Consider the following 22,016-nt stretch of genomic DNA (forward strand, 5'->3'; position numbering starts at 1 on the left):
CTTCGTCCCATACACACGTAGACACGCAGCGTCCATTTCGAGGAGAGCACACACACCATGTCGTCGTCATCCCGATACACGGCGGTGTCGGGCGACGACACCCACGGCTCCTCTCGCCCGTCTCGACGACGCGATGTGGGCATCGTGCACCACTTTTCCCGCGCCGGCGTCACAGGATCTACCTTGTTCGTCCTCGGCTGTCTCCTCCTCTCGCTCCTACCGGGACAGTACATCCCCGCGTCACCTCTTCACACATCGACAACAACGCGGGGTCTCAGCCCGGATCGCCGCCACGACCGCACCATGGACGATGCGACGTGTCGGCTCGAGTTCCCGCTCCTCTATCCGCAGCTGTCGGACAACGTCGCGGCCTGGCGCGCAAAGGGCGGTATCTCGCACGCCGACCTGGACGAGGCAGCACGCACCTGCGTCGGCAACTGGGGCATGGCTCGTGTGGTCATCCGTGACGGCCAGCTGTTCCTCAAGCAGGTGCGCGAGGGAGGCGAATCCCGCATCTCCGCATTGCTCCATTTGCTCCATACAGCCGTGAGCAGCGATCCCACCTCGAACCTCGAGGACGACACGGGGGTGGAAGTGGTGCTCTCCGAAGCGGATAAGGATGCCTCCTCCAGCGATGCCGTGTGGGTGCTTAGCAAAAAGGTGTCCGAACCAAAGGCGAAGGGAACATGGTTGTTGCCAGACTTTGGATTTGCCGGCTGGCCCGAGGCGGGGATTGCTAGCTTTGACGAGTTTTTACATCTTGCCTCCCTGCAAGACGTGCTCGTACCGTGGGCGCAGAAGGGCGATCGGATTCTCTGGCGTGGTCTAGCGAACGGGTATACACCACGGATGGATTTGCTCGCCCAGACGCGCACCGCTGATGCGGACAGCTGGGCCGACGTCAAACAAACAAGCTTTCACGACGTCGGTGCAGACTTCCACCCGCTCATCCCCATGCACGAGCACTGCCGCCACAAATACCTCGTCCAAACCGAAGGAAACAGCTATTCGGGTCGAGGCAAGTTTCTCTGGGCCTGCCGGAGTGTGACCGTTGCCCACGAGTTGGAGTGGACGCAGCACTTTCATCCTGCTTTGGACGCCAATCCTCTCAGCAAAGGGCAAAACATGGTCCAGCTCCCCGGGAAATTGTTTGCCGGGTTGAGAGAGACAACGTTGCGACTGCAGGCGAACGCCAACGTGAGCGCAGACCAGACGTTGGGGCGGGAGAACTGGGGGGATGGATTGGGGATGAATCCTCCTCAAAAGATTGCGGAGAATGCGGTGGAGGCGTTGCGGAATCGGTATCTGACGCCGGCCGCGACGAATTGCTATGTGCGGGCGGCGCTGCGGGCGTATGCGGGGGTGTTGCGGAAGGAGACGTGGCCGAGGGAGAGCGGGGCCGAGGCGTGGGGTGTGAAGGGGGAGGGAATCACGCCTAGCGGTGGGCCGGGGGGTGGGGTTGCGCCTGGTGGTGGGAAGGGGAAGGATTTGGCCAAGGTCGGCGTCAAGGGTGATATCGAGTATGGCGTGTGGCGACTTAGTGGCAGTCCGGATTGGCCGCCCAAGACTATCTAACATGGCTCCTCATAGATCATCACTTCACGATACAATCGCATACGATAATGTTAACATTACGACTCTGCTTGAAAGGTCTATTGCTTGTTCACAGCCGGCACGTTCTTCCGGATGAACTCCAACAACCGAGCGAAGCTCTCCACCTTTGCCTTTCCTCCGGGAGCATCCAGCACCTTGGCATCCCTGACATCTGGGATTCGCGTCTCGTAGTTGTGCCCGACCCCTTGAGCGAGGTAGAACTCGTGTCTGCTATCCTTCTCGCCGAGCCTCTGGGCGAACGTCTGGGCCTCTTCGAGCAGCGGATCGTGCTGACACGCAATAATATAGCAAGGTACCTCGTAGCTTTCGATCTCTGCCTTGGCGGGGGAGACGCGCGGATCGAGTCCCATCTCCTGCTGATACTTCGGATCCCACCCCAGGTAGGCGCCGAAGAAGAAGTGCATCACCTGCGCGCTCAGTGCCGACATGGGGATTCCTGGCTCTTCGCCGTTCTCGTTGGTCTTCTTTTGCTCCAGTGGAATGCTGCTGTCAGTGGGAGGGTAGAGTGTGACGCACGCCTTGATGGTATCGTATTCCTCGTCTGTCACGCCCAGCGCACGGGCGGTGGTGCGGGAGGAGAGGCAGAGAGCGAAGTTCGCTCCAGCCGAATGACCTTTGAGGACGAGATTGCCGTCGAACCACGGCTGACGAACGGTCCACTTGAGTGCGCTGACTGCATCGAACAGACCTTCGGGGAACGGACCTTCAGGAGCCTTGGCGTAGTCCCCGTCGACCACGGTGACGTTAAGCTCGTCGACAAGCCACCGGTTGACGTCGGCGTCAGCGCCGAATCGGTCCACTACAAAGCCGGAGCCGTGCCAGCTCAGCACCACGGGCCGTTTCGTCTCAGCGGACAGCGAAGGCGGATCGTAGATGGCGATGCGCACATCACGCTGGTCCGACGTGCTGATCGACGGGATGGTGAGGCTGCGATCCGGGGTTGCGGTCTGCGGGTGCGTGATCCCACCCGAGCGCACGAGTTTGAGCGCGGTCGCCACTTCTTCCGCCGAAGGGTTCGTTGGGTTGGGGAGCAGCTTGAAGCCGCTATTCGCGTTGGCAGCTTTCGAGGCGACCGACATGGCTGTATCTAGAACGTGATGGTGGTGGGTGAACAATACGAGTGATGAGGAAGAAAGAGCAATATCGCCGGCCCGACACACACAATCACGGGCCCACGCGTTGCCGTATTATCCGGAAGCTTCTCACACTCAGCGACAGCACCCAGAGCGCAGTCATCAGTTTGCGGGGTCTCCAAACGCGGGCGATTACGAAGCGCTCATGACATCCGAAGGCATGCGGCGAAAGGCGGGGGAAGGTCGCCGTATCCAGCGGCTAGAAGGGTGATCCATGCGAGCGTTCGGACCGGTCGTGTGCCGCGTGGACTTGGACGTGGACGATTTCTCACGACCTTAACATCTTTGGCTCGAACAAAATGCTCATGGCTCATGACACCTCCGCCTCGCTCGACAGTCTGCGACCCTGCAACGGCAGGCACCGACAAGGGCACTGCATCCATCGCACCCTGATCACGAACGACCGGAGACACTCCACAATATGTGAATGTGCAAGTGGTAGGGGTATACATCGTAGCATTCGAGCGATCACGCCTCGCCCTTCCTCTGCTTGCGGATCCACGCATCGATCCTGACGAGCAGATCCGGCTTTCTGCCCTTGTTGTCGAGCCGATAGAAGTCGCACACCGACTTGAGCTCTGCTACTGTGTACGCACTCAACTTTCCGCGCTCCCACAGGTCCATGATCTCAGTATCGTCCTCGAAGGTCGTCTTGCGCACGCTGGTGCTGGTCTTGGGCTGCTTGCTGCTAGCCGCAACCATGGAGAGGCGCGGATCTTGGTCGATGGCGTCGTGCCACTCTTGGATGAGATGCGCAGTTCGCTTCTTGATGGTGGCGTACTGCGGGACGGTGAGGTCGGTGGGTGCGGCAGGGACGGGCTCTTGAAAGGCGGTCGCCATGAGAACGGAGTAGTGGTGATTGAGGGCAGGGTTTGGGTAGTGGTCCGGGTTGAACGGCTGTTTCTTCTGGTAGCGCTCGATGAAGGCGACTGCCTTGTCGATCTGCTCGTCTTTCGCATCCGCGGTGGAGAGCAGGTTGGTTGGCACATCGCGCACATCGTCTGCATAAGGCAAAGTGATGATGTGCATCCCCGGGGCGATGAGCTGCTGTCCGTCTTCGCTGACTTCTTCCTCTTGCGGCACAATCGCCACAAAGACAGGCACCACGTTCTGCCTTGGCATGAATAGCCCCAGTCCCACCTTGTTCTTGCTCAGCATCGACTTGAGCAGCGCGGTGAACGTCTTTCTACTCCCCTTCCATTCGATGTCCGACGGATAGATAAAGTAGGCGTGCTTGACGTTCCACTCGAACTTCAGCAACTCGTCTCGATTGCGGAAACCGATCAGCTTGAGGCATGGAAGCATGCCGAACGACTTGATGCTCTTGAGCTCCTGCGGTGTGAAGGTTACCTGGCCGCGCAAGCTGGACGAGTTGCCAAATTGGAAAGCTGGGATCACCTGTTCCTTGGACAGCGGCTTGCCCGTGTTGGCGTCGATGTAGTGCTGATGCGTAACGACCTCCTTCAGCTCTCCGCACTCGTCGTCGACGATGACCTTGACAGTGTTGCCCTTGGTGCTCCGCGAGACGAGGCTGTAGCCCTTGACACCGATCTGCCACTTGCGTCCGCGCGTGCGAGCCTGGGGCAGCCTCTGCTCGGCTTCCCCCGCGCCGTTTTCTGCGGACGAAGGCTCAGGCGGCGGGTCGAGAGCGGCAAGCTCGAATCGGATATTGAAGACAACACGCTTGGGCGTCTCGCGCGTGGCAATGTCGTCCTCGAGCTCTTGGAATCGTACTGCAGAGTCCCAAAGACTGCGCTTGACCTCTTGACCCTTCAGCTGCTCTGCTGCTGTCCTGCCGAACCCCGCGGGCAGCCTTGGCCTGTGAAAGCTCTCCTCGTCGTCCTCGCGATCGTCGTCGTAGTGAGCAAACACGTCCGCATAGAACTTGTTGATCTCAAACCCACGCGTCAGATCACTCGATGATGCTTGCGATGGGCCTGTGGCGTTGTTTGGGTTGATGAAGAATGGCTCGATGCGCACGCCGATCTTGCGGAACTCGTTCATCTTGTCGAGGCATGCCCTTCTCGCCTTGGTCGCCTTGGGATCGATGCTCATCGGATGCGGATCGTCGTTGTCCGTGATCCAGAATACTCGCTTGCTTCCTGCATTGGCCGCTGCGACCATGGCGACACCTGCGTTGGCGAGCGCCCAGTCGACGCGCATCTGCTTCTCTGCTGGCGGCAAAACATCCTGCAGATGCTTGGGATCGCTCTCTGCTTCATGCAGCAATGCTTTGAGGTTGTATGTGTCCGGTACATTGACCTGACGGACGGACTGAAGCTCGTAGCTGCCCTTGTAATACTCCCCCGGCTTTGCGGAGCGGAAGAGCGTCTCTGCGCAGTTGAAGATCAACACGCCGACGTGGTCGTGCGGTGACGAGATGAGCTTCTTCTGCATCAGCGAGGCCGCAGCTTTGAGAGCCGAGTAGAGGGGTGAAGTGTTGGTGATGGGATCAATGCGGTGCATGGAGGGTCCAGCATCGATGCAGAAGAGCACCATGTCCTTCTGATAGATGGCATCCAGATCGAGCTGCTCCAGCTCGTCATCGTCGTCGTCATCGTCCGAGTTGAAGGCGCGCGCTGCCTCACGCTTGTTGACGAAGTAGGCTTTGGGCATGCCGGACCAAAACGGAGCAGACCGTCTGCTCTGTCACGGTGGTTGCTGACCTTGCGCTGGTGGTGAAAGGAGAACAATGATTGTAAAGTGAATGCTCAGTCAAACTTCAGGGTTCACCACACAACCAGCGCTCCTTGCAGCGGGTCTTCGCGTTGAGTGTTCCATCGCCAGAGTGGAGGCTTCAGCGCCGAAAAAGGCGCGTCGCCTGCTGAGTTTTGGTCTTTGCGTGGATTTCGAATCTTGACAAGGCTGGCTGAGGAGAAGAGCCTAACAACTCTAAAAAATGCCCCACCAACTCCAGATCCCAGTCTGTGGGTCGAGCATGTGAGCTAAGCGCGCTCACACCGGCTGCAACGGTTGCCGATTCCGGACTCGTGCATCATTCGCTGCTGCGCACATGTCAACTTGTTATTCATCTCCCCAGCCCCATTGTTGCTGGCCCGACCACCTATACCATCACCATCATCGGACATAAGCGCTCACCTGTATTCCTCTTTTTCGCACGAGGTCCCCGCAAGCCACATAGAACCTCCATCAAAGGTCCAGAAAGGTCCAGAATGGGAGACAACCAAGACACCTCTCGACCGGCCGTGATCCTGCCCGCCGCGGATCCGGCCAAGATCTTTCGACCGGACATTTTCAAGGGCAAAGTGCTCTTCTGCACGGGCGGCGGATCTGGTATCTGCTACGAGATGACCAAGACCATCATGTCCTTTGGCGCCAACGCGGCCATCCTGGGACGCAAAGCGGACCGCCTCGCCAAAGCCTCGCAGGAGCTCTCTTCTGCAACTGGCCAGCAATGCTTGCCCTGCCCTGCGGACGTTCGAGAGCCCGAGCAGCTCAAGGAAGCCGCACGCAAGACGATTGAGAAGTTCGGTCGCATCGACTTTGTCATTGCCGGTTCCGCGGCCAACTGGCTGGCCGGTATCGAGCAGAACAACGAAAAGGGTTTCAAGACGGTCATTGACATTGATCTGATCGGATCGTACAACACGGTCAAGGCGACACTCGAGGAGGTGACGAAGAACAAAGGCAGCTACATCTTCATCTCGGCTACGCTGCACTACTTTGGTCTGCCTTTCCAGTCGCACGCTTCTGCGGCCAAGGCGGGCGTCGACGCTCTGAGCAGGGTGTTGGCGGTCGAGATGGGACCCTTGGGTGTGAGGAGCAACGTCATCGCTCCCGGACCCATCGGCGGTACCGAAGGGATGGACAGGCTGGCTCCCAAGGGTGCAATGGATGCAGTGGCCGAGACATTGCCCATGCAGAGAATGGGCAGCAAGAGCGACATCGCTGCTGCTGGCGTGTACCTCTTCAGCGACGCGGCGACCTACGTGACTGGTACCCAGATGGTGGTCGATGGAGGAGCTTGGCACACTCAAGGACCTATGCTGCCGTACCCGACCACGAGTCTGGACCCCAAGAGTTTGAGCTCGATCGTTGCTGGCTCTCGTCTTTAGCATGCCAATCTATCCCGGCTCATATCGTCGCGCAGTCCTGCCTGTAATGTTCCAGTAGTCACATGTCACGTCTTCCTGTCCAACTCAGTCATTGTGTGTGTGTGCTTGGACTACAATCGCAGAGCAACGTGTGAAAGGCTGGGCATCACGGTGTTGCTCACGGTCGGATACGCTTTGCCGAAAGCGGAATTTTTCAAGCGTGTCAGGTCGAGCAAGCTATACATATTCGTGCAAGAATTACTCGTGAGCATGAAGGACGATCTCACAGATGCCGGAAAATCGGCCAGCTAAAACTTCACACGTGACTGATAGCTCGGCCGAAGTTCCTCATTGCAACGAAATTTGGCTAAAAACACTTGTGGCTCTGACCGCCTTTACCTAGCTAGCCTCTGGATCCAGAGGCGGCACAGAGCGGCCAGCCGGCATGCGAATTCGAGATTTCGAGGCGCCCGCGAAACTGAGCCAGCAACCGAAACGATGCCAGATAGTGCATCGGCAGCCTCGAGAAAATCCGATTCGAGGTCAGTCCACGCACTCAACTCAGCACGGCAGCGCCAGACCACATCATCGAAGCGCAGCACCGCTATCCGCCGTCGGTACCACCATCTTCACCTCATCATCCACCAGAGATCATTTCGTCAAGATGCCGTCCCAGAAGACTTTCCGCACCAAGGTCAAGCTCGCCAAGGCGCAGAAGCAGAACCGGTACGTATCTTCCGACAAAGGCAACCAGCAAGCAATAGCATAGCAACAACAGCAGCATCAGCAGAATCGATAGTGGCCTACCGACAAAGCGACGGCCGTGCAGAACAAGCAGGTCAGCAGCTCGACGAGGAGGATAGCGATGTGATTGAAGCGGAGGTTGTCGATCAGACAAGGGATTGCCAGGATCGTTCTCAGATCAGTGGAGTTCTGCTTCGATATGACGAGATGGTATGCATGGACGCACAGCATACGACGTTTCGGACGGATCTTCGTGCATCTCGAGCACACCGAGCGAGCATCATGCACTCAGCCGCATCTCCGACATCGCCTTCTGTGTGAGGCAATTTCAGCATCCTTCCGACACAATTCACAGAACCCAGACTCAGACACAATCGTCCCGCACCTGCAAAGCGCCTATGTCGTCCCATCTTCGGCTTAGCATTCGTGGTCTGCACATCAGCATGCACCACCGATCAGCGCGCCAGACCGACAGATGGACATCTCTGGCTTCGCTCTGCACTGGCAATCGGAACGACACCATTGTGTGTTTCGTTGCGACGGCTGGTAGCTCATCTGCGATCATATGGCGTACCCTCCAATCCCTGTTCAGCCTCGACAGTCCCACGTTCAACATCCAACCTCAGGCAGCAGCAGCGATATTAGATCTTCAGCAATCGCTCAAGGCCACGCGCTACAGGTCTCACGGTGGCCTCGAGGGTGCGTCAGAGTCGTGCACCCCTGCCTGGATCGTGTGACAGACGTCTCTCCTCGAATCCATGCAAGCTTGCAACTGGCGCCAAGCAACGTTGTGGCGACTTCCGCAGACCCTGTCTCGGTCCGATCAGGACTCTTGCACACCTTCGCCGTCGACTCATCCGCGCGACTCTACCCAGTCACGATGTTCTGAGGCAGCTTGTCACCTCCAACAGACCGCTCGACCTCGCATCATCCTGCGCAGACGTGCATTTCCGACCGACGGCTTGTCGTGCTTCCATCCTCTGTCATCGCATGGCGACTGCGCTCGACCTACTTCTCTGCTCGACAACCGCCTCGCCATCCGCCTCGACATCCGCCTTCTCTTCGCTATTGCTGCTGTTGTTGCTATCTTGCTATCGCAGCTCGTTTTTGCCTCTCTTCTCTTCGCACAACGAAAGCTCATACTGACCCGTCTCCCCTCCTCCGCATCTTGATCGCAACAGACCCATTCCTAACTGGTTCCGCATGAAGGCCGACAACAAGATCCAGTACAACGCCAAGCGCCGTCACTGGCGCCGAACCAAGCTCGGCATCTAAGCATCTTCTCCACATGCTTTGCGGGCTTACACACACTTTCTCGGCATTCACTCTCCTACCCCTTTCCAAAAAAGGGATGGATGAACCTGTACCATGATCACACCACATACATCACACACCCAAAATACATAGCTTCGAGGCAATAATGCCCGGAGTTTTGACTCAGATTCTTTGTCTTGCGATTTGGTTTGCGTGCTTGAGGATGAGAGAGTCTGAATGCTTGGTGGTGACGAAGGATGTTCTTGTCGATGGATGGTCGGAAGCGGACACGAGATGAGGTCCTGCCCGCCCGAGGCTGTGTCGAGTTCCGTCACACGTCGATACTGCACGGCCGCGAACAATGCATCCTGGAGAGACCTCGACAAGCCCCGCACACACACCATCTCTGACTCGTTCATCGCTTCTCGCAACTGACATCGAACAAATGATAAGATTAAACCAAACTAATAGATGCGAAACAAAGATGTCCAAAAGTCCATTCTCTTCCTCATCCTTCCATCCATCCTCTCACGTCTCCAACGCACCATCGAATCGCTGCAGAACCCAAGCGTCGGTTCCGCCGCGCTTGGTCCTTTCGCTCGAGGCAATCCTTACATCGCCTCTGTAAAAGCCTCTCTTGACGGCCTTGGCGTCGTCGTGGGGGGCTGCGAAGCCGTGTGCTCTGTACAGCTGCAGAGCGTGCACGTTGGAGGGGTGAACTTCGAGGAAGGTTCGTGCGAGGAACTTGCCGCGCGCTGGGTGAGGGTTGCGGAGGGAAGCGAGGGATGTGCCTGCTACCAGTGTTGGCAGGGCAGGATCGGGGAGGGGGAGGTCGACGAACCGTGGGCTCATGCCCCTCACACTGGGCAGGGGACCAGCAGTAGCGATGGATCGCTTGGCACGCATTTTGAGCGCCATCAATCGGGCGCGCACCATGCATTCGCCATGCAGACTCGCAAGCAACTTGGCACCCAACCCCTGCCCACGCTCCTCCGGCGCCGTCGCCAACGTCAACAGGTGCACATCGACCAACGAAACCGCTTCCTCCTCCTTCCTCACCGGTGGTGTGGAGAAAAGACTGTCTTCGCTAGCAGCAACCACCATCGACAACTGCGCACTGACGACGCCCAAAATCGTCTCGCTCTCCACCACCCTCTGCTCCCCACCGAGCGGTCGCGCCGGCGGAATGGAAAGCACCTTCTTGACGGGCGCCACCTCGGTCGGTCCAGGCAAGTCGTCCAGTGTAAACCGCTTCACCGCGCCTCTTTCCGCAAAGATGTCGGAGAACACGGAAGTGGCAGGCGTATTGTTGATCCGACCCAGTTTGTCACGTGGGCTGATCATGGTGGTGTGTGGTGCAACGGGGGCAGTGTGTTTCTCGGTAGGGGTGGTTGAGAACACGCTCAGGGCGCGAGGGGAAGAGGCGCTCGACCCGGCGGTCGAGTCGTCGTCATCCGAGGAGGGGCCAATGTGCAGCGATGCCAGACCGGAGGCATCAGGGGTGGACGCAGCGTGGGTGAACGTCGTGGTGCCGGGTAGAGGCGTGGCTGGTTCCGGAATTGGTTTGGCTACTGCCACTAGGCATACGTGGCGGTCGTCGACGAGGAGGCGGAGGAGGAACGAGGCGGTGGAGGCGTACGTCTCGCCGTGATCGGGGGCCTGTTAGGGTGGGAAGGGTGAGTTGGTCAGCGGGTGATTTGAGGACGACAGGGATATCGGACACTGGATCGGGTCACATCGACACAACGAGGAGCCGTCAGATAGCGCAAATGGATAGCGAAGCATCAGCTGCTGCTGCGAGAGGAGGGGCAAGAGAATCCCGAACAGGGACCACAAGATTGCCGGATCGAGGACAAGGTTGCACGTGGCACATGTCGACCATGTTGCAACGATCTCCGTGGCCGGCCATCACCACGACGTGCGGGGTAGGCAAGGTGGGGTGAAGCGTCCTCGGTCATCTTCCAATGGTCAACAGTGTACAAAGCAAGACCGGGCGTGAGCAACGGCGACGTGGAACGACCGGCAACCTCTTTTGCGCACAGCACAAAAGAGATTGCCGAACACCTTCCCATGCTTCTACACCGGTGACAAAAGTGCGGGGTGTGGCCCAGACACGAATCGAGCTCGCCGTGATCCACGTCGGCCCATCCCGATGCGCGAAGCCAATCACGCCGGCGAGGACCAAGGAGGACCACGGAGGACCACCAGAGGTGACCTGTCAAAAGCTCGGCAGGCAGCGAAGGGTCGGACCGCGCTCTCCGATCCTGTGCCAAAAAAATCGCGCAAAATCAAAAACGTGACAGCTGCGGCGGCGAGATCTGGAACCGATAAGACTTTTTCTTTTCTGCAAAGGCGGGGTCGAAAGACGCCGATGAAGATGGGAAAAAGTCTCGCCGAGAATACGACGAGGTTCTGGCGGGCCGACGTATTGCGGTCTTTGCTCGGTCAACCTCTCCCCCCCCTCGTGGGCCTGATGAAAAACGTTGGCTCGAGCTGGTCCAGGAGAGCACGAGTCAACGTGCAAAGACAAAGCTTCGAGTTCGGCTTTAGCGAGCCTGCACGCCAACCTTGTTCGCGGCCTCTGCTCGTCACGTTGACCGATACCGCTTCTATTCTCCTCGTGACTTTGTCCACCGTTTGTAATGCGCTGTGATGGGCGTATACAAAGATGCGCCGGCGAGAACGGACGGTCCGATGGACTCTGCCTGCACTGGGACGGTGTTCGGTGATCTACCTCTCTCTTGCTGATGCATCGAGAGCGGTAGAACCCAACACCGTGCAGCCACATGCCGGTAGATCTTCCCTCCGCCACCTCTTTCTTTTCACTTCTGTTTTTTCACTTGCCCTTGATTGATAGATGCTTTTTCATGCAGGAGGGGAGCGAGGCGACTGTGCAAGATGGGAGCGGGATCAAGTCATGCCAGTGGCGAAGCCGCCGAAGAGCGGCCTGGGCACCGGCAGCGCAGGCGAGCAGCCACAAGATACCGTCGACCAGCAGCAGTCTAACTTCCGCCTATCCTGAGGATACGGGCTGCCCTGCGTCGCCGTCTCGACGGGCGAAGCGTACGACGAAACAGCTAAGGCGGCCAATTGGGTACTTACTCTGTCTGAATCGCCGTGGAAGGCGTGCAAATCGCGCACCTGTTCGAGATCGCCTCGTCGGAGCGGGCGGATGTCGATGCGTGCGTCCAGGGCCGCAGCTCGCGCGGCTGGGTCAATCGTTTTTGCGCTCGAGAGATCCGAGATGGGTGGCATCGAGACCTCACTGGCATCGTGCACCTTGACGTCCGCGTAGGACGCCGGTTCGAATTGAAGACCAAAGTCGAGATCGTGCGGTGTTTCGCCCTCGACGAGGCTGACGGAGGAGGCGTTGGAGACGGGTCGGTGCGCCAAAGGGGGTGCCACGCCGGCGTTGTTGTCCGCAGGCTGGAATGGGTATAGTTGTCGCACCACTTCGGAAGCTTCGGGTGCCAGGGCTGCCTCGACTTCCTCGTCGGTGAGCATGTCCTCGTCGTAGGGGACGTAGCTCGGTCTTCGCTCTTCGATTTCGAGGTTGCGTCGAACGCCCTCAAGACGCGAGGCGAGGTAGGCTGCGTCCGGCGCATGACTCATGAGACGCTCGTCTCGCAGCGCTTCGAGTTCCTGTTCGACAGCGTGGACTGTCTTGCCCTTCCATCGCCGACCGCCGAACGAGAGGCCATCTGCTTCTTCGTCGCTGCTGCTGTCCATGACCGTGTTGGCCGCCGGTGCTCGCGGGCCAGCAGCTCCTGCTTGATGTGTGAATGCCGCGCTGCTCTGATCGCCGACGCCTCGATAGGTGGAGAGCTGCGCTGCTGGCTTCTTGCCGTACACCGGCATGGGCGCGAACGAGGCGCGAACGTCAAAGTCTGGTGTGTCCGAGCTTGCACGAGAGGAGCTGCCGGCATCGTCTTCAGACAGACCCGGCGAGCCTACTTGGAATGTAGCACGACGCTTCTTGCGCTGTGGCAGCTTGGCTTGCTGTCCGAGGTAGCCAAAGCCATGCGTGGACGCAGCAGGTTGTGCATCGAATCGGATCGGTGAGGGTGGATCCGAAGAGGCGCTTGGCTGGCTCTGCGGTGGAGCAGCTGCTGCCGCTGGGAGCGGGTCGCTGGAAGGGCGAGGCGGATCAACTTCGGGTGCCATGGTGAGCCATCCTGTGAAGCGAGGACGTGATGGCCCTGCCATCTGCTCCTGAAGCGTCGCCATTTTGGTAGAAAGCTTGTGAGATGGTTTGCGATGGTCTCGACGGAGTCACTAGCTGGTGGAAGATTGGGACGTCCTTGTATGAGCGAGTGCACTCGTTGGGGTAGCGGAGAGGAGAGGCTGTGGCGATCTTCACAATGACAACATGGCGGCTATGTTGGAGATCAGTAGCTTCGCTTGCGAGTCTTGGTCGGTAGAGACCAAAGAATCGATTGAATCCGACGTTGGAACAGCTGCAATCGAGAGATCGTCCGGCGAAGGCGATGGCAGAGGTGCTGATTGGCATGGGAGTATCGCGATCGTCTTGTGTGAGTCTCTTGCCTGCTCAGCAATCGGTTGTCGTCCGATTGGGTTGCTGCTGGCCAGTTGCAATTGGGAGCCGATGGGATCTTCGACTTGACGTGATGCTCCAAGAACTGGAATCGAATGTTGAGCAGGTGTATCTGGAAGGCGCAGTAAGCGTTGTTGAGGATGCAAGTGGTGAAGGATGATGGTGTGGTGGGACAGTCGGGGATGATGCAGAGGTCCAGTCGAAGGGGAACGCTTATCATCGGTACAACACGAAGCGGTTGACAAAATGCAAGTGAAAGCAAGCGAGCGTGCAAGTCGCAGCCTTTGCGGCAGCTGCAGCTGCTGGTTTGTGTTTTTCTCAGACGGGACCGGAGAGGGCGGCCCACCAGCCCGGCCGGACGTCGGCAATATTATTTTTCAGACCAAAATGTGGGAGGGTGGTTGGGCCCTTGATTGCCCCTCGCCTCGGCGTATGGTCGCCTGCATTTTCTCGAAAACGTGTGTGTGTGTGCTTCTCTGCCGCATTTCTCTGCTTTCACCGCCGAAAAGGATTGCCGAATCCGAAGAAAAATCGACAGGGCTTGTTTGTGGAGTCAGCGCCAGCGTGAAGATCGCCCTGCAACCGAGCCAGGGCCGCGCGTGTCAGCCTCTTTCTCGCTCAAGGATCGACGAGGCTGACAGATTTCCGACCGAAAGATGCTCCCGTCCCCGTCTGTCAACATCGCATGTCGGTGTCAATGGTAGGTCAAATCTGTGACAATGCTTGCCCACCATCCTTGTGGGCGGTGAGGTAGTGATTGCGACGGCTGATCCGACTATCAGTGACTCGCACTAGCGAAGATGGCGTGCTAAAGTGAAAGCGGACGTGGCGGTCAAAGCTTCGCTCAGGGGTCATCGGACACAGCGGCTTGCTTTGGTCTTTCAACACCCTTTCAAATTCGTATCTCCAAGCTCGCTATCCCTCGGGTCTAACATCCCGCTTTTCAGCTCCACGAAAAAAAGAGACAAAAGAACTGCAGCACCTAGGATTCCCGCGTGGTCCCCAACCGCAGTACTGACTAGGCGATACCTTGCTTAACTTCGCAGATCGGACGGGATGCGGTGCTTTCAAGGTTCTATGGCCGCAGATGTTCAGCACTCGCGGTGGGTGCACTATATACACTTGCAAATTGTTCTGTTGTCAATGTGTTCGGCTGAATGACGACGGCACTGAAACACATCGGTCTCGAAATGAAGAGGTATCATGCCCGTGGGGGACCGTGTCATGAAGAGACGAAGCTAAGAATACATCGACGCCGAACGCTGGATGGCACTGCAAAGAACAGCTACAACACATGTCCTCCGAAAGCCTTGCCAGGCTGCTGAGAGCCTGCATTGCCTGCGCCAGCTTCCACCGTCCCTTCTCCCCAACTCTGCCCGCCTTGATCGGATCCGGTCCTCGACCCTGCTTGACTCGACCCAGCATCGGTCGAATTCGACTGGCTCTCGCTGTTGCATCCGCCTGTATCGCTCTTGTGGTGCCGGTTCAACGCATCGAGACGAGCAAACGTCTTGCCGCACTGCTCGCACGTGTGCGGCTTGATGTTGAGATGCAGGTTCTGATGGCGCTTGCAGTCGTGCGAGCGTGCGAAACTCTTGTCGCACCCAGGCCAATCGCACTTGTAAGGTCGCTCGTCCGCGTGTGAGCGCAAGTGGCCGCGCAGGTTGTACTGCCGCGTGAACGTGGATCCACAGCCAGGTATGGGGCAAGCAAAGAGCGCTTCCGACTTTCGCCGCGATGCAGATGCTGCTTGGGTCGCCTGACTCGTCACTACGGGGACGGGCGGCGCCAGTTGAGAGCTCGTCCCTGAAGCTACGCTCGAGGCCGATGGCGAGTGGACCGCGTTGCTGCTGTCCATGCCCATTCCGCCCATCGCAGCAAATGCGTCGGTGGAAACGAGGTTGCCTCCTGCATCCAGCAAGAATCCACCTGGCATCTGAGGTAGCGGCGAGGCCGATCCGGTGCTGCTGCTGGACGCGTTCGAGCCGAACGAGTAGTGACGGTCGTGGCCGCTGCGATAGGGGTGCACCCTGGCTGATCCCGACATGGTGTGATGGTGAACGCTGACGGCCGAGTTGTTACTGCTGGAAGAGACCGAGCGACCGGACTGCGGCGGAGCGAGTCCTCCATTGGGAGCAGTGATCTGGGCCAGGAACTGCTCGTCGGGACCTTGATACATTCGGCTCCTCGAAAGATCCTCCGATTGTGCCAGACGGCGATGCCCGCCCGGAGAGCTCTGACGTGCGCTGTTGGATCTTCGCAGCCTTGTCGCGCCTGTCGCGCCGCTGCTTGGTGCGTTCTGAGCACTGTCCCCAGGGAAGCGCCACTGTGCGTTGAACTCGCCTGGCGCTGGACCAGCAGCTGCGAGCTGCGACGAGAAGTCGATGCCTCCCATTGTGTTGCCCTGCCCGTTCAGCTGGAACACAGGTGGCATCATCATCAACTGTTGCTGCTGTGGTTGCTGCTGCTGCAGCTGCTGTTGCTGCGCGCTCGCGAGAAGCGCGTCGTTGCCGGCATACCCTTGTGACGTGTCGAGACTCAACTGAGCATTGTTGAGAAGCGAAGGATCCATGGTCGCAAACTGAGGCGGATCCATGTTCAGGCCAGCACCAGCAAAGAGGTTCGGATCGCCCTTGAAGGTGGACCAGTCGAAGTCTGCGCCGTTTGCTTGCGCCTTTATGGCAGGCTGGCTGGGCACAGCGAAGGACCAATCGAAGGCGGTTCCGGCACCTGCACCGGCATCCTCGGTGTTACCGGCCACCACAGGAGAGCGTGGGCCAATATCCGAGTTGGCGCGTTTGCGGAACATGGCGAGCGTCGGAGACTCGGTCTTGCCCGTCGACTGGAATCCCATATCTACGTCCAGGCGGAGGAATTGACGAATCTTGTCGTAAGAATCCTGACGTTTGGCCTGACTCGACCATTGACCGGCAGCGTGGCTAGGCGACGTGCGTTGCGATTGACCTGCGAGCGTCGACATCATCTGCGTCGGTTCTGCATTGTAGCCATGCGGAATGATCCGAGCGCCGGCAGATTGCGGACGGAATGCATCCTGGCCCAAAGAGGCCTGCATGGATGCAGAGTCCATCGGCGAAGGAGCTGATGAACTGTCAGCAGCTGCATAACTGCTCGGCTCGGTCTTGAATGAGGTCGTCGGAGCAGCAGAAAACCAGTTGGCGGAGGGATCGAGCTGGCTGGAGGGCGCATCGCCATCGATGGGGATCGTTTGATCCCGGTCGAGCAGTTGCGCGAGAACATCCTGGAAGCCTTGTGCACCCGCTGCTCTCGGCGTCGACGGCGAAGGCGCCATCACGTTGATGCTGGGCATGTTGGCATCGGCACTGGAGCCAATCTGAGGGGCGACTGGAGTGAAATCCATCGAGGTGTCCGAGACCGAGACGCTGGGAATGCCCAAGGACAGCTTCGGCGCGTTGGCCATTGCCTGCTGGCCCGCCGAGTGGTTGGGTATTGACGAGTAAGCCGGAGGGGCAAAGCCGTCACTCTGCTGGCCGGAATTGGACCGATCGAAGGCCGGTGAAGATGCATTGTCGGAGCCGTCGTCAAAAGTAGGCGGATACGGCGAGTCCTCATCCAGCTTGATCTGACCGATCTGACCTAGGGTCTGCGCAAGGGCAGGGTCCGACGCAAAACCCTGGCCGTACTGTGGCGGACTTGTGGCGCCTGAGCTTTGGGATCCGACTCGATGATGTGATGGAGCCGGAGACACGCTACCAAGGTTGGGACTCGATTGTGGGCTTGGCTGGATGCTATTGTCGCGGAATGCGTTGGGCGCGGGAGAGGGCGACGGCGACAGATGGGAGAAGCTGGACGAGGCAAACGAAGTGGAAGCGTTCAGCAAGCCGCTTTGCAAGGGAGCACTGTAGCCATCAGCCGAAGATGGATCGTAGAACGCTCCGTTTTGCGTCCCGTCTGGTCGGAACTGGGCGCCGGATTGACTATTCGAAGTGGAGTATTGCATGTCGACGCGGGTGTCGAGCGCCGCGTCGACACCAAGAGCGCCGGCGACGAAGGATTTGGTCTCGTTTCTTCCGTCCGGACCTTGCTTTGAATCGGAGCGAGTCAAGAGATCGAAAGGGCTGAGCTCGGTGGACAAGACCTTTTCGATTCGCTGCAGGTAGCCAAGGCGACGAGAGAAGAGGCTGGCTTCGTCGTGCGACTCGATTGCAGCGTATTCGGCGAGAGTCTCGGTGGGAGAGACGAAAGCAGCGGCTTTGCTGTACTCGGGCGGCGAGTCAGCGGTATCGACGACGAAGTCGAAGAGAGTCTCCGTATCAGAGCCAGGGGTGAGCGGACTAGGTGGCTGGAACTGAAGGTCCAAGAAGTGACGAGATTGTCGTGTAGAGGAAGACATGAAGGTCAGCTTTCTGTGGCTATTGTCCGACCACTTGTATTCGAGCGAAGAAGACGAGGAAGGTGAAGACAAAGGTGGAAAGTAGTGGTGGTAGTGTTGCGAAGGAATAGCGTTGGATGTTGGCTAGGTGAAGTTAAGTCGCTGGCAGACGCAGTGAGTATGTGCTCTGCGTCCGAGGCAAAGGTCGAGGCAAGTTGGAGTCCGAGAATCGCTCGCCGAGAGAAGCTGCAAGGTGCACTGATACGCCGATAAAGTGGATGGGGGAGCGAGTTGAAGACTGTGTGCGGGGTATCTCAGCTGAGCAATGGAAGGGGGCTATGCTGATCAACGGAAGGAGGATGATGAAGATCGGACTGAGGCGGATGTTATGGCGGAAGGCTGCAAGATTGCGAGCTTTGCTGTAGCTCGGTGGTGACAGCTCGCAGGTCGAGGGCGCGATAGTAGCGAGTCACGCCCGCTAGCGTGGGAGCAGGGCGATGCTCGGTGTAGATCCTAGATGAGAGACCACGAAACGGGGTCGGGAGGGATGCCAGATGCGGCGGATGGCATCCCGGTCGGCGCGAAGGTGGAGGCGACGAGAGCAATCACAAAACGTGGGAAGGAGGACACTTACAATGTGTAGGGGGCTTGGTGGAGAGGCGGCCGAAGGCGATGCAGGAGCGGCGATAGGCGAGGGACTCGACAGACAGAGACAATCCGGAATCGAGGGCGCAGGATGGATGGCTAGCTGTCAAAAAGAGGGTTCTCGGTAACACGATGCAATGAGGCTGTGTTGAGCCATGTGGTGATCTGAGGTTGAATTGGATTGCAGCTCGGATCGACCGTGTTGCAGGTGCCAGCTGGGTTGTTCCGAGGCTTATTCGTGTCCTTCGAGCTGCTGCAGGTGTTTTGCTGCTCGAGGTTGTTTGTGCGATGTCCTGTCGACGAGATGAGAGATGGTGGAAGGGGTTCAAGTGTCGTGCGCATGGACGGATGGAGACCAAGGCCAAGCAAAACTCCACACAAATCACCAAAATCCCACAGGCACGACGCAGCACGCCGGCTATCTGGCGAATTTAAAGCGTGGTGGATGCGTGGTTTATTATACGAGCCAGACTTTGAAATTGAGCTGGATTTGTGCCTATCCTGTCTGCTCGACGTTCAAGATGTGATTGCTTTGACCTCTCTTCTCTTCTGTCACAGTGACACGTCTGCTGGTTCATATGCGGGGTCCGTTCCCGACTTGCTCATCTGTTGTGAGCGTGTTCCGTCTGAAGATGGCTGCTGGCGTGACCGAGATAGGCGAATCGAAACGTTGACCTTGTGCCTGCGTGCCCATCGACCGCGTTGAGCCATTGCCACACCTTGGTCTCAGCCCGAGCTCGTCTGCTGTACTGCTTCGACACAGAGACGGATGAATATCCATCCTGCTAGAGGATCGTGGTCGGCTTCGAAATTTTGCCGCCGGTCAAGGGTCACAGCAGCGCGTCATCTTACGCTCTCTGCCTCTGCTGTGGTGAGCTTTGCCTCTAGCAAAGCCGCGGCAAGCGAGGGCGGCAAACTCGGTGAAATTGTGAGCCGAAAGCCAAAAAACACTGCTCTTGGGAGCCTCTCGTCTGACCGGGATCGCCACGGTGCATGGCGGAAAAACAGCACCGCCACATCACAATAGAAGAATCGCGACAATGTGAACGAAGAGGTCCTTCGTGGTATAGTTTCAAGACCCTGCATCTGAGCACATCAGCCTAGACCTTGATGGTCCAGAAACGCCGCGCCAAGCCTCGCGACCTGCCGATGCGGTGTCAGAGCGACCGAGGAGTTCCGTGGCTGCTATCTTCGCTCCGCACCGAGACAACCCTGGACCCGATACGAGGTCAGAACAGTGAAATCGTTTTCGATTCCCTACGATTTTGTCTTCTGTTGTGTGCCATTCAAATGCTAACATGGATCACATTTTCTATCAGCGAGACCGTGCATTGTTCCACGATGCCTCTTTTTTTGGGGACGCGATACAGCCCACTTGACAGCTGAGATAGCCAAGAGAGAGAGATACCAGTTTCGTGTCTTTTGACAGCTCGCGCAATGCTGTTTCAATGCGCACGGACGCAAGCAAGGGCATCAGCAGGTGGTCCATTGAGCTTTGCCTTTGTTCTCCAGCAGCCAGCTTCTGCAGATCAATGGGCGTCGAGAGAACGCGTCTGGCGTATAGCAACCAAGTTACAGGCTCAGAGTCCATCTCGGAGCCAAGCTTGAAGATGAGGCGACGCCAACAAACTCGAATCGATTCAAACGTTGACTCAGTCAGCCCACGGCTGGATACAAATCACAAAATTTCAGTCAAGTGACCAGCAAGAAAGAGCAACACGAACAGCTGTGGCGCCGGCTTGGGCCCAAAGCCCTGACTGAAATCGACTTGACGCGATTTTGGCTGCTGCTGCTGCTGCGCTTTGGCTTTGGCTCAGCCCAAATTCCACCTTTTCGCGCTCTGTTTCTGGCTGGGTCGCGGTGGTGGCTTGACCATCCAGCAGCTCCTCAGCCTAGACTGACTGGGCGGCCTGGCTGGGATTTTGAGCTTTTTTTGGCGCTGGTCGTCGACGCTACCGACTTGAACACTCATTCCCTTCCATCGCTCTCGCCTCCACCCACCCTTCATCCACCAACTCGTCCTCTTTCCGTCTCCATCATCTACGCTTGCAGAGACCGCATAGCTTCGTCGCCCACCGTCTCTGTTCTCGAGGTCACTCTACGACCACTCCCTGGCCCTTTCGCAACCCTCTCTTTCCACCTCCACCCACTCTACTTGTCACCATGTCGGGCGCTCAGGAGATTGGCAGGAGCAAGAACTCCGACGCCATCGCGCCTACTCCTCAGAACACCCCTCTCAGCAACCAGCCCCTCACCCGCGAGGCTCTTTCCCGACCCACCGTCGGCACCATCGGTGAGGAGGATGAGAACGCCGTCGATGTCGCCGCTGCTCTTCAGGGCAACCCCGCTCTTGCCGCCATGGTCCAGGACAAGCTCTCCAGCCTCGTCGGTCGCTCGTCTGGCTACGTCGAGTCGCTTCCCAATCACGTCCGTCGTCGCGTAGAGGGCCTCAAGGGTGTCCAGGTGGAGCACCACAAGATCGAGGCCGACTTCCAGAAGGAGATCCTCGAGCTCGAGAAGAAGTACGCCCAGCGATACAAGCCCCTCTACGAGCGACGTGCCGCCATCATCCAGGGCAAGCAGGAGCCCACCTCGGAAGAGGTCAAGGCCGGTGAGGCTGTCGACGCCGACGAGGACGACGAGGACGAGCAGCCCGAGTCGCTCGCCGATGCCAAGGCCCCCGCCGACGGTGCTAGCGGTATCCCCGAGTTCTGGCTTACCGCACTCAAGAACCACATTGCCCTCTCCGAGCTCATCACCGAGCGTGACGAGGAGGCCCTTCGCGCCCTTGTCGACGTTCGCATGAGCTACCTCGTCGACCAGGCCGGCTTCAAGCTCGAGTTCGAGTTTGACAGCGCCAAGAACGAATTCTTCTCCAATCAGATCCTCACCAAGTCGTACTACTACCAGGACGAGGTTGGATTCTCGGGCGACCTCGTCTACGACCACGCTGAGGGCTGCAAGATTGACTGGAAGGAGGACAAGGACCTCACCCACAAGATCGAGACCAAGAAGCAGCGCAACAAGAACACCAACCAGACGCGAACCGTTAAGCGCTCGGTGCCCGTCGAGTCGTTCTTCAACTTTTTCAACCCACCCAAGCCGCCCAAGAACGGCGAGCTGGAGGACGACGATGCCGACCTCGACGAGCTGGACGAGCGACTGGAGCTCGACTACCAGATCGGCGAGGACCTCAAGGACCGCATCATCCCGCACGCCGTCGACTTTTTCACCGGCAAGGCGCTCCAGTACGAGGACCTCGACGATCTCGACGACGCCGACTTTGACGATGAGGATGACGAGGACGAGGACGAGGATGATGACGACGAGGACCAGCCACGCCGTCAGTCGCAGCTCGGCGCATCTGCCGGCTCCCAGATGGCCGGCTCGCAAGACCCCCAGGAGTGCAAGCAACAGTAAATGTCTCTCTCGGTTCTCGCATCACAAGTAGTCTCATCAGCCAAACCTCCCCAGTATCGATTCCAGAATCTGCTTTATGCTTTCCCAATTGATCTTGTCATCTTGTTTGCTCTCCTCAGATGTGTGATACAGAGCGCGCGATGAAGACGACTCAGCTGACATGGCACACGCACATGAAGCAGACAAGTGTCTGAGAAGGGGTATCTTGAGTCATCAGGAACGGGCTGCCTTCACAACCAGTGTGA

At 58.2% G+C, this 22,016-nt stretch overlaps 8 protein-coding genes across 8 annotated transcripts; 4 read left to right on the forward strand and 4 right to left on the reverse strand.

The window, feature by feature from the left end:
* Window positions 1-57: 57 nt before the first annotated feature.
* On the forward strand, window positions 58-1,575 carry PSEUBRA_001935 (Lipopolysaccharide-modifying protein; the record flags this gene model as incomplete). The annotated part of the gene is made up of 1 exon (XM_016435157.1): window positions 58-1,575. One exon carries the CDS (start codon window positions 58-60, stop codon window positions 1,573-1,575), a length of 1,518 nt encoding a protein of 505 aa, XP_016293500.1.
* A 77-nt stretch (window positions 1,576-1,652) lies between these two features.
* On the reverse strand, window positions 1,653-2,693 carry PSEUBRA_001936 (Alpha/beta hydrolase fold-3; the record flags this gene model as incomplete). Its single annotated transcript, XM_016435161.1, has 1 exon — window positions 1,653-2,693. The coding sequence occupies one exon, from the start codon at window positions 2,691-2,693 to the stop codon at window positions 1,653-1,655; it is 1,041 nt and encodes a 346-aa protein (XP_016293501.1).
* A 522-nt stretch (window positions 2,694-3,215) lies between these two features.
* Window positions 3,216-5,363, reverse strand: PSEUBRA_001937 (SAP domain protein; the record flags this gene model as incomplete). Its single annotated transcript, XM_016435176.1, has 1 exon — window positions 3,216-5,363. The coding sequence occupies one exon, from the start codon at window positions 5,361-5,363 to the stop codon at window positions 3,216-3,218; it is 2,148 nt and encodes a 715-aa protein (XP_016293502.1).
* Window positions 5,364-5,920: 557 nt separating this feature from the next.
* PSEUBRA_001938 (NAD(P)-binding domain protein) lies at window positions 5,921-6,823 on the forward strand (the record flags this gene model as incomplete). The annotated part of the gene is made up of 1 exon (XM_016435144.1): window positions 5,921-6,823. The coding sequence occupies one exon, from the start codon at window positions 5,921-5,923 to the stop codon at window positions 6,821-6,823; it is 903 nt and encodes a 300-aa protein (XP_016293503.1).
* A 643-nt stretch (window positions 6,824-7,466) lies between these two features.
* Window positions 7,467-8,821, forward strand: PSEUBRA_001939 (Ribosomal protein L39e; the record flags this gene model as incomplete). The annotated part of the gene is made up of 2 exons (XM_059464704.1): window positions 7,467-7,528; window positions 8,728-8,821. The coding sequence occupies 2 exons, from the start codon at window positions 7,467-7,469 to the stop codon at window positions 8,819-8,821; spliced, it is 156 nt and encodes a 51-aa protein (XP_059320796.1).
* A 507-nt stretch (window positions 8,822-9,328) lies between these two features.
* PSEUBRA_001940 (Acyl-CoA N-acyltransferase) lies at window positions 9,329-13,027 on the reverse strand (the record flags this gene model as incomplete). The annotated part of the gene is made up of 2 exons (XM_016435172.1): window positions 9,329-10,459; window positions 11,903-13,027. The coding sequence occupies 2 exons, from the start codon at window positions 13,025-13,027 to the stop codon at window positions 9,329-9,331; spliced, it is 2,256 nt and encodes a 751-aa protein (XP_016293505.1).
* A 1,613-nt stretch (window positions 13,028-14,640) lies between these two features.
* On the reverse strand, window positions 14,641-17,727 carry PSEUBRA_001941 (Zinc finger, C2H2; the record flags this gene model as incomplete). The annotated part of the gene is made up of 1 exon (XM_059464705.1): window positions 14,641-17,727. The coding sequence occupies one exon, from the start codon at window positions 17,725-17,727 to the stop codon at window positions 14,641-14,643; it is 3,087 nt and encodes a 1,028-aa protein (XP_059320797.1).
* A 2,787-nt stretch (window positions 17,728-20,514) lies between these two features.
* On the forward strand, window positions 20,515-21,771 carry PSEUBRA_001942 (Nucleosome assembly protein (NAP); the record flags this gene model as incomplete). Its single annotated transcript, XM_016435145.1, has 1 exon — window positions 20,515-21,771. The coding sequence occupies one exon, from the start codon at window positions 20,515-20,517 to the stop codon at window positions 21,769-21,771; it is 1,257 nt and encodes a 418-aa protein (XP_016293507.1).
* Between the last annotated feature and the right edge of the window lie 245 nt (window positions 21,772-22,016).

This window comes from Kalmanozyma brasiliensis, assembly GCF_000497045.1.
Source record: "Kalmanozyma brasiliensis GHG001 unplaced genomic scaffold PSEUBRA_SCAF16, whole genome shotgun sequence".
NCBI lineage: Eukaryota > Fungi > Basidiomycota > Ustilaginomycetes > Ustilaginales > Kalmanozyma > Kalmanozyma brasiliensis.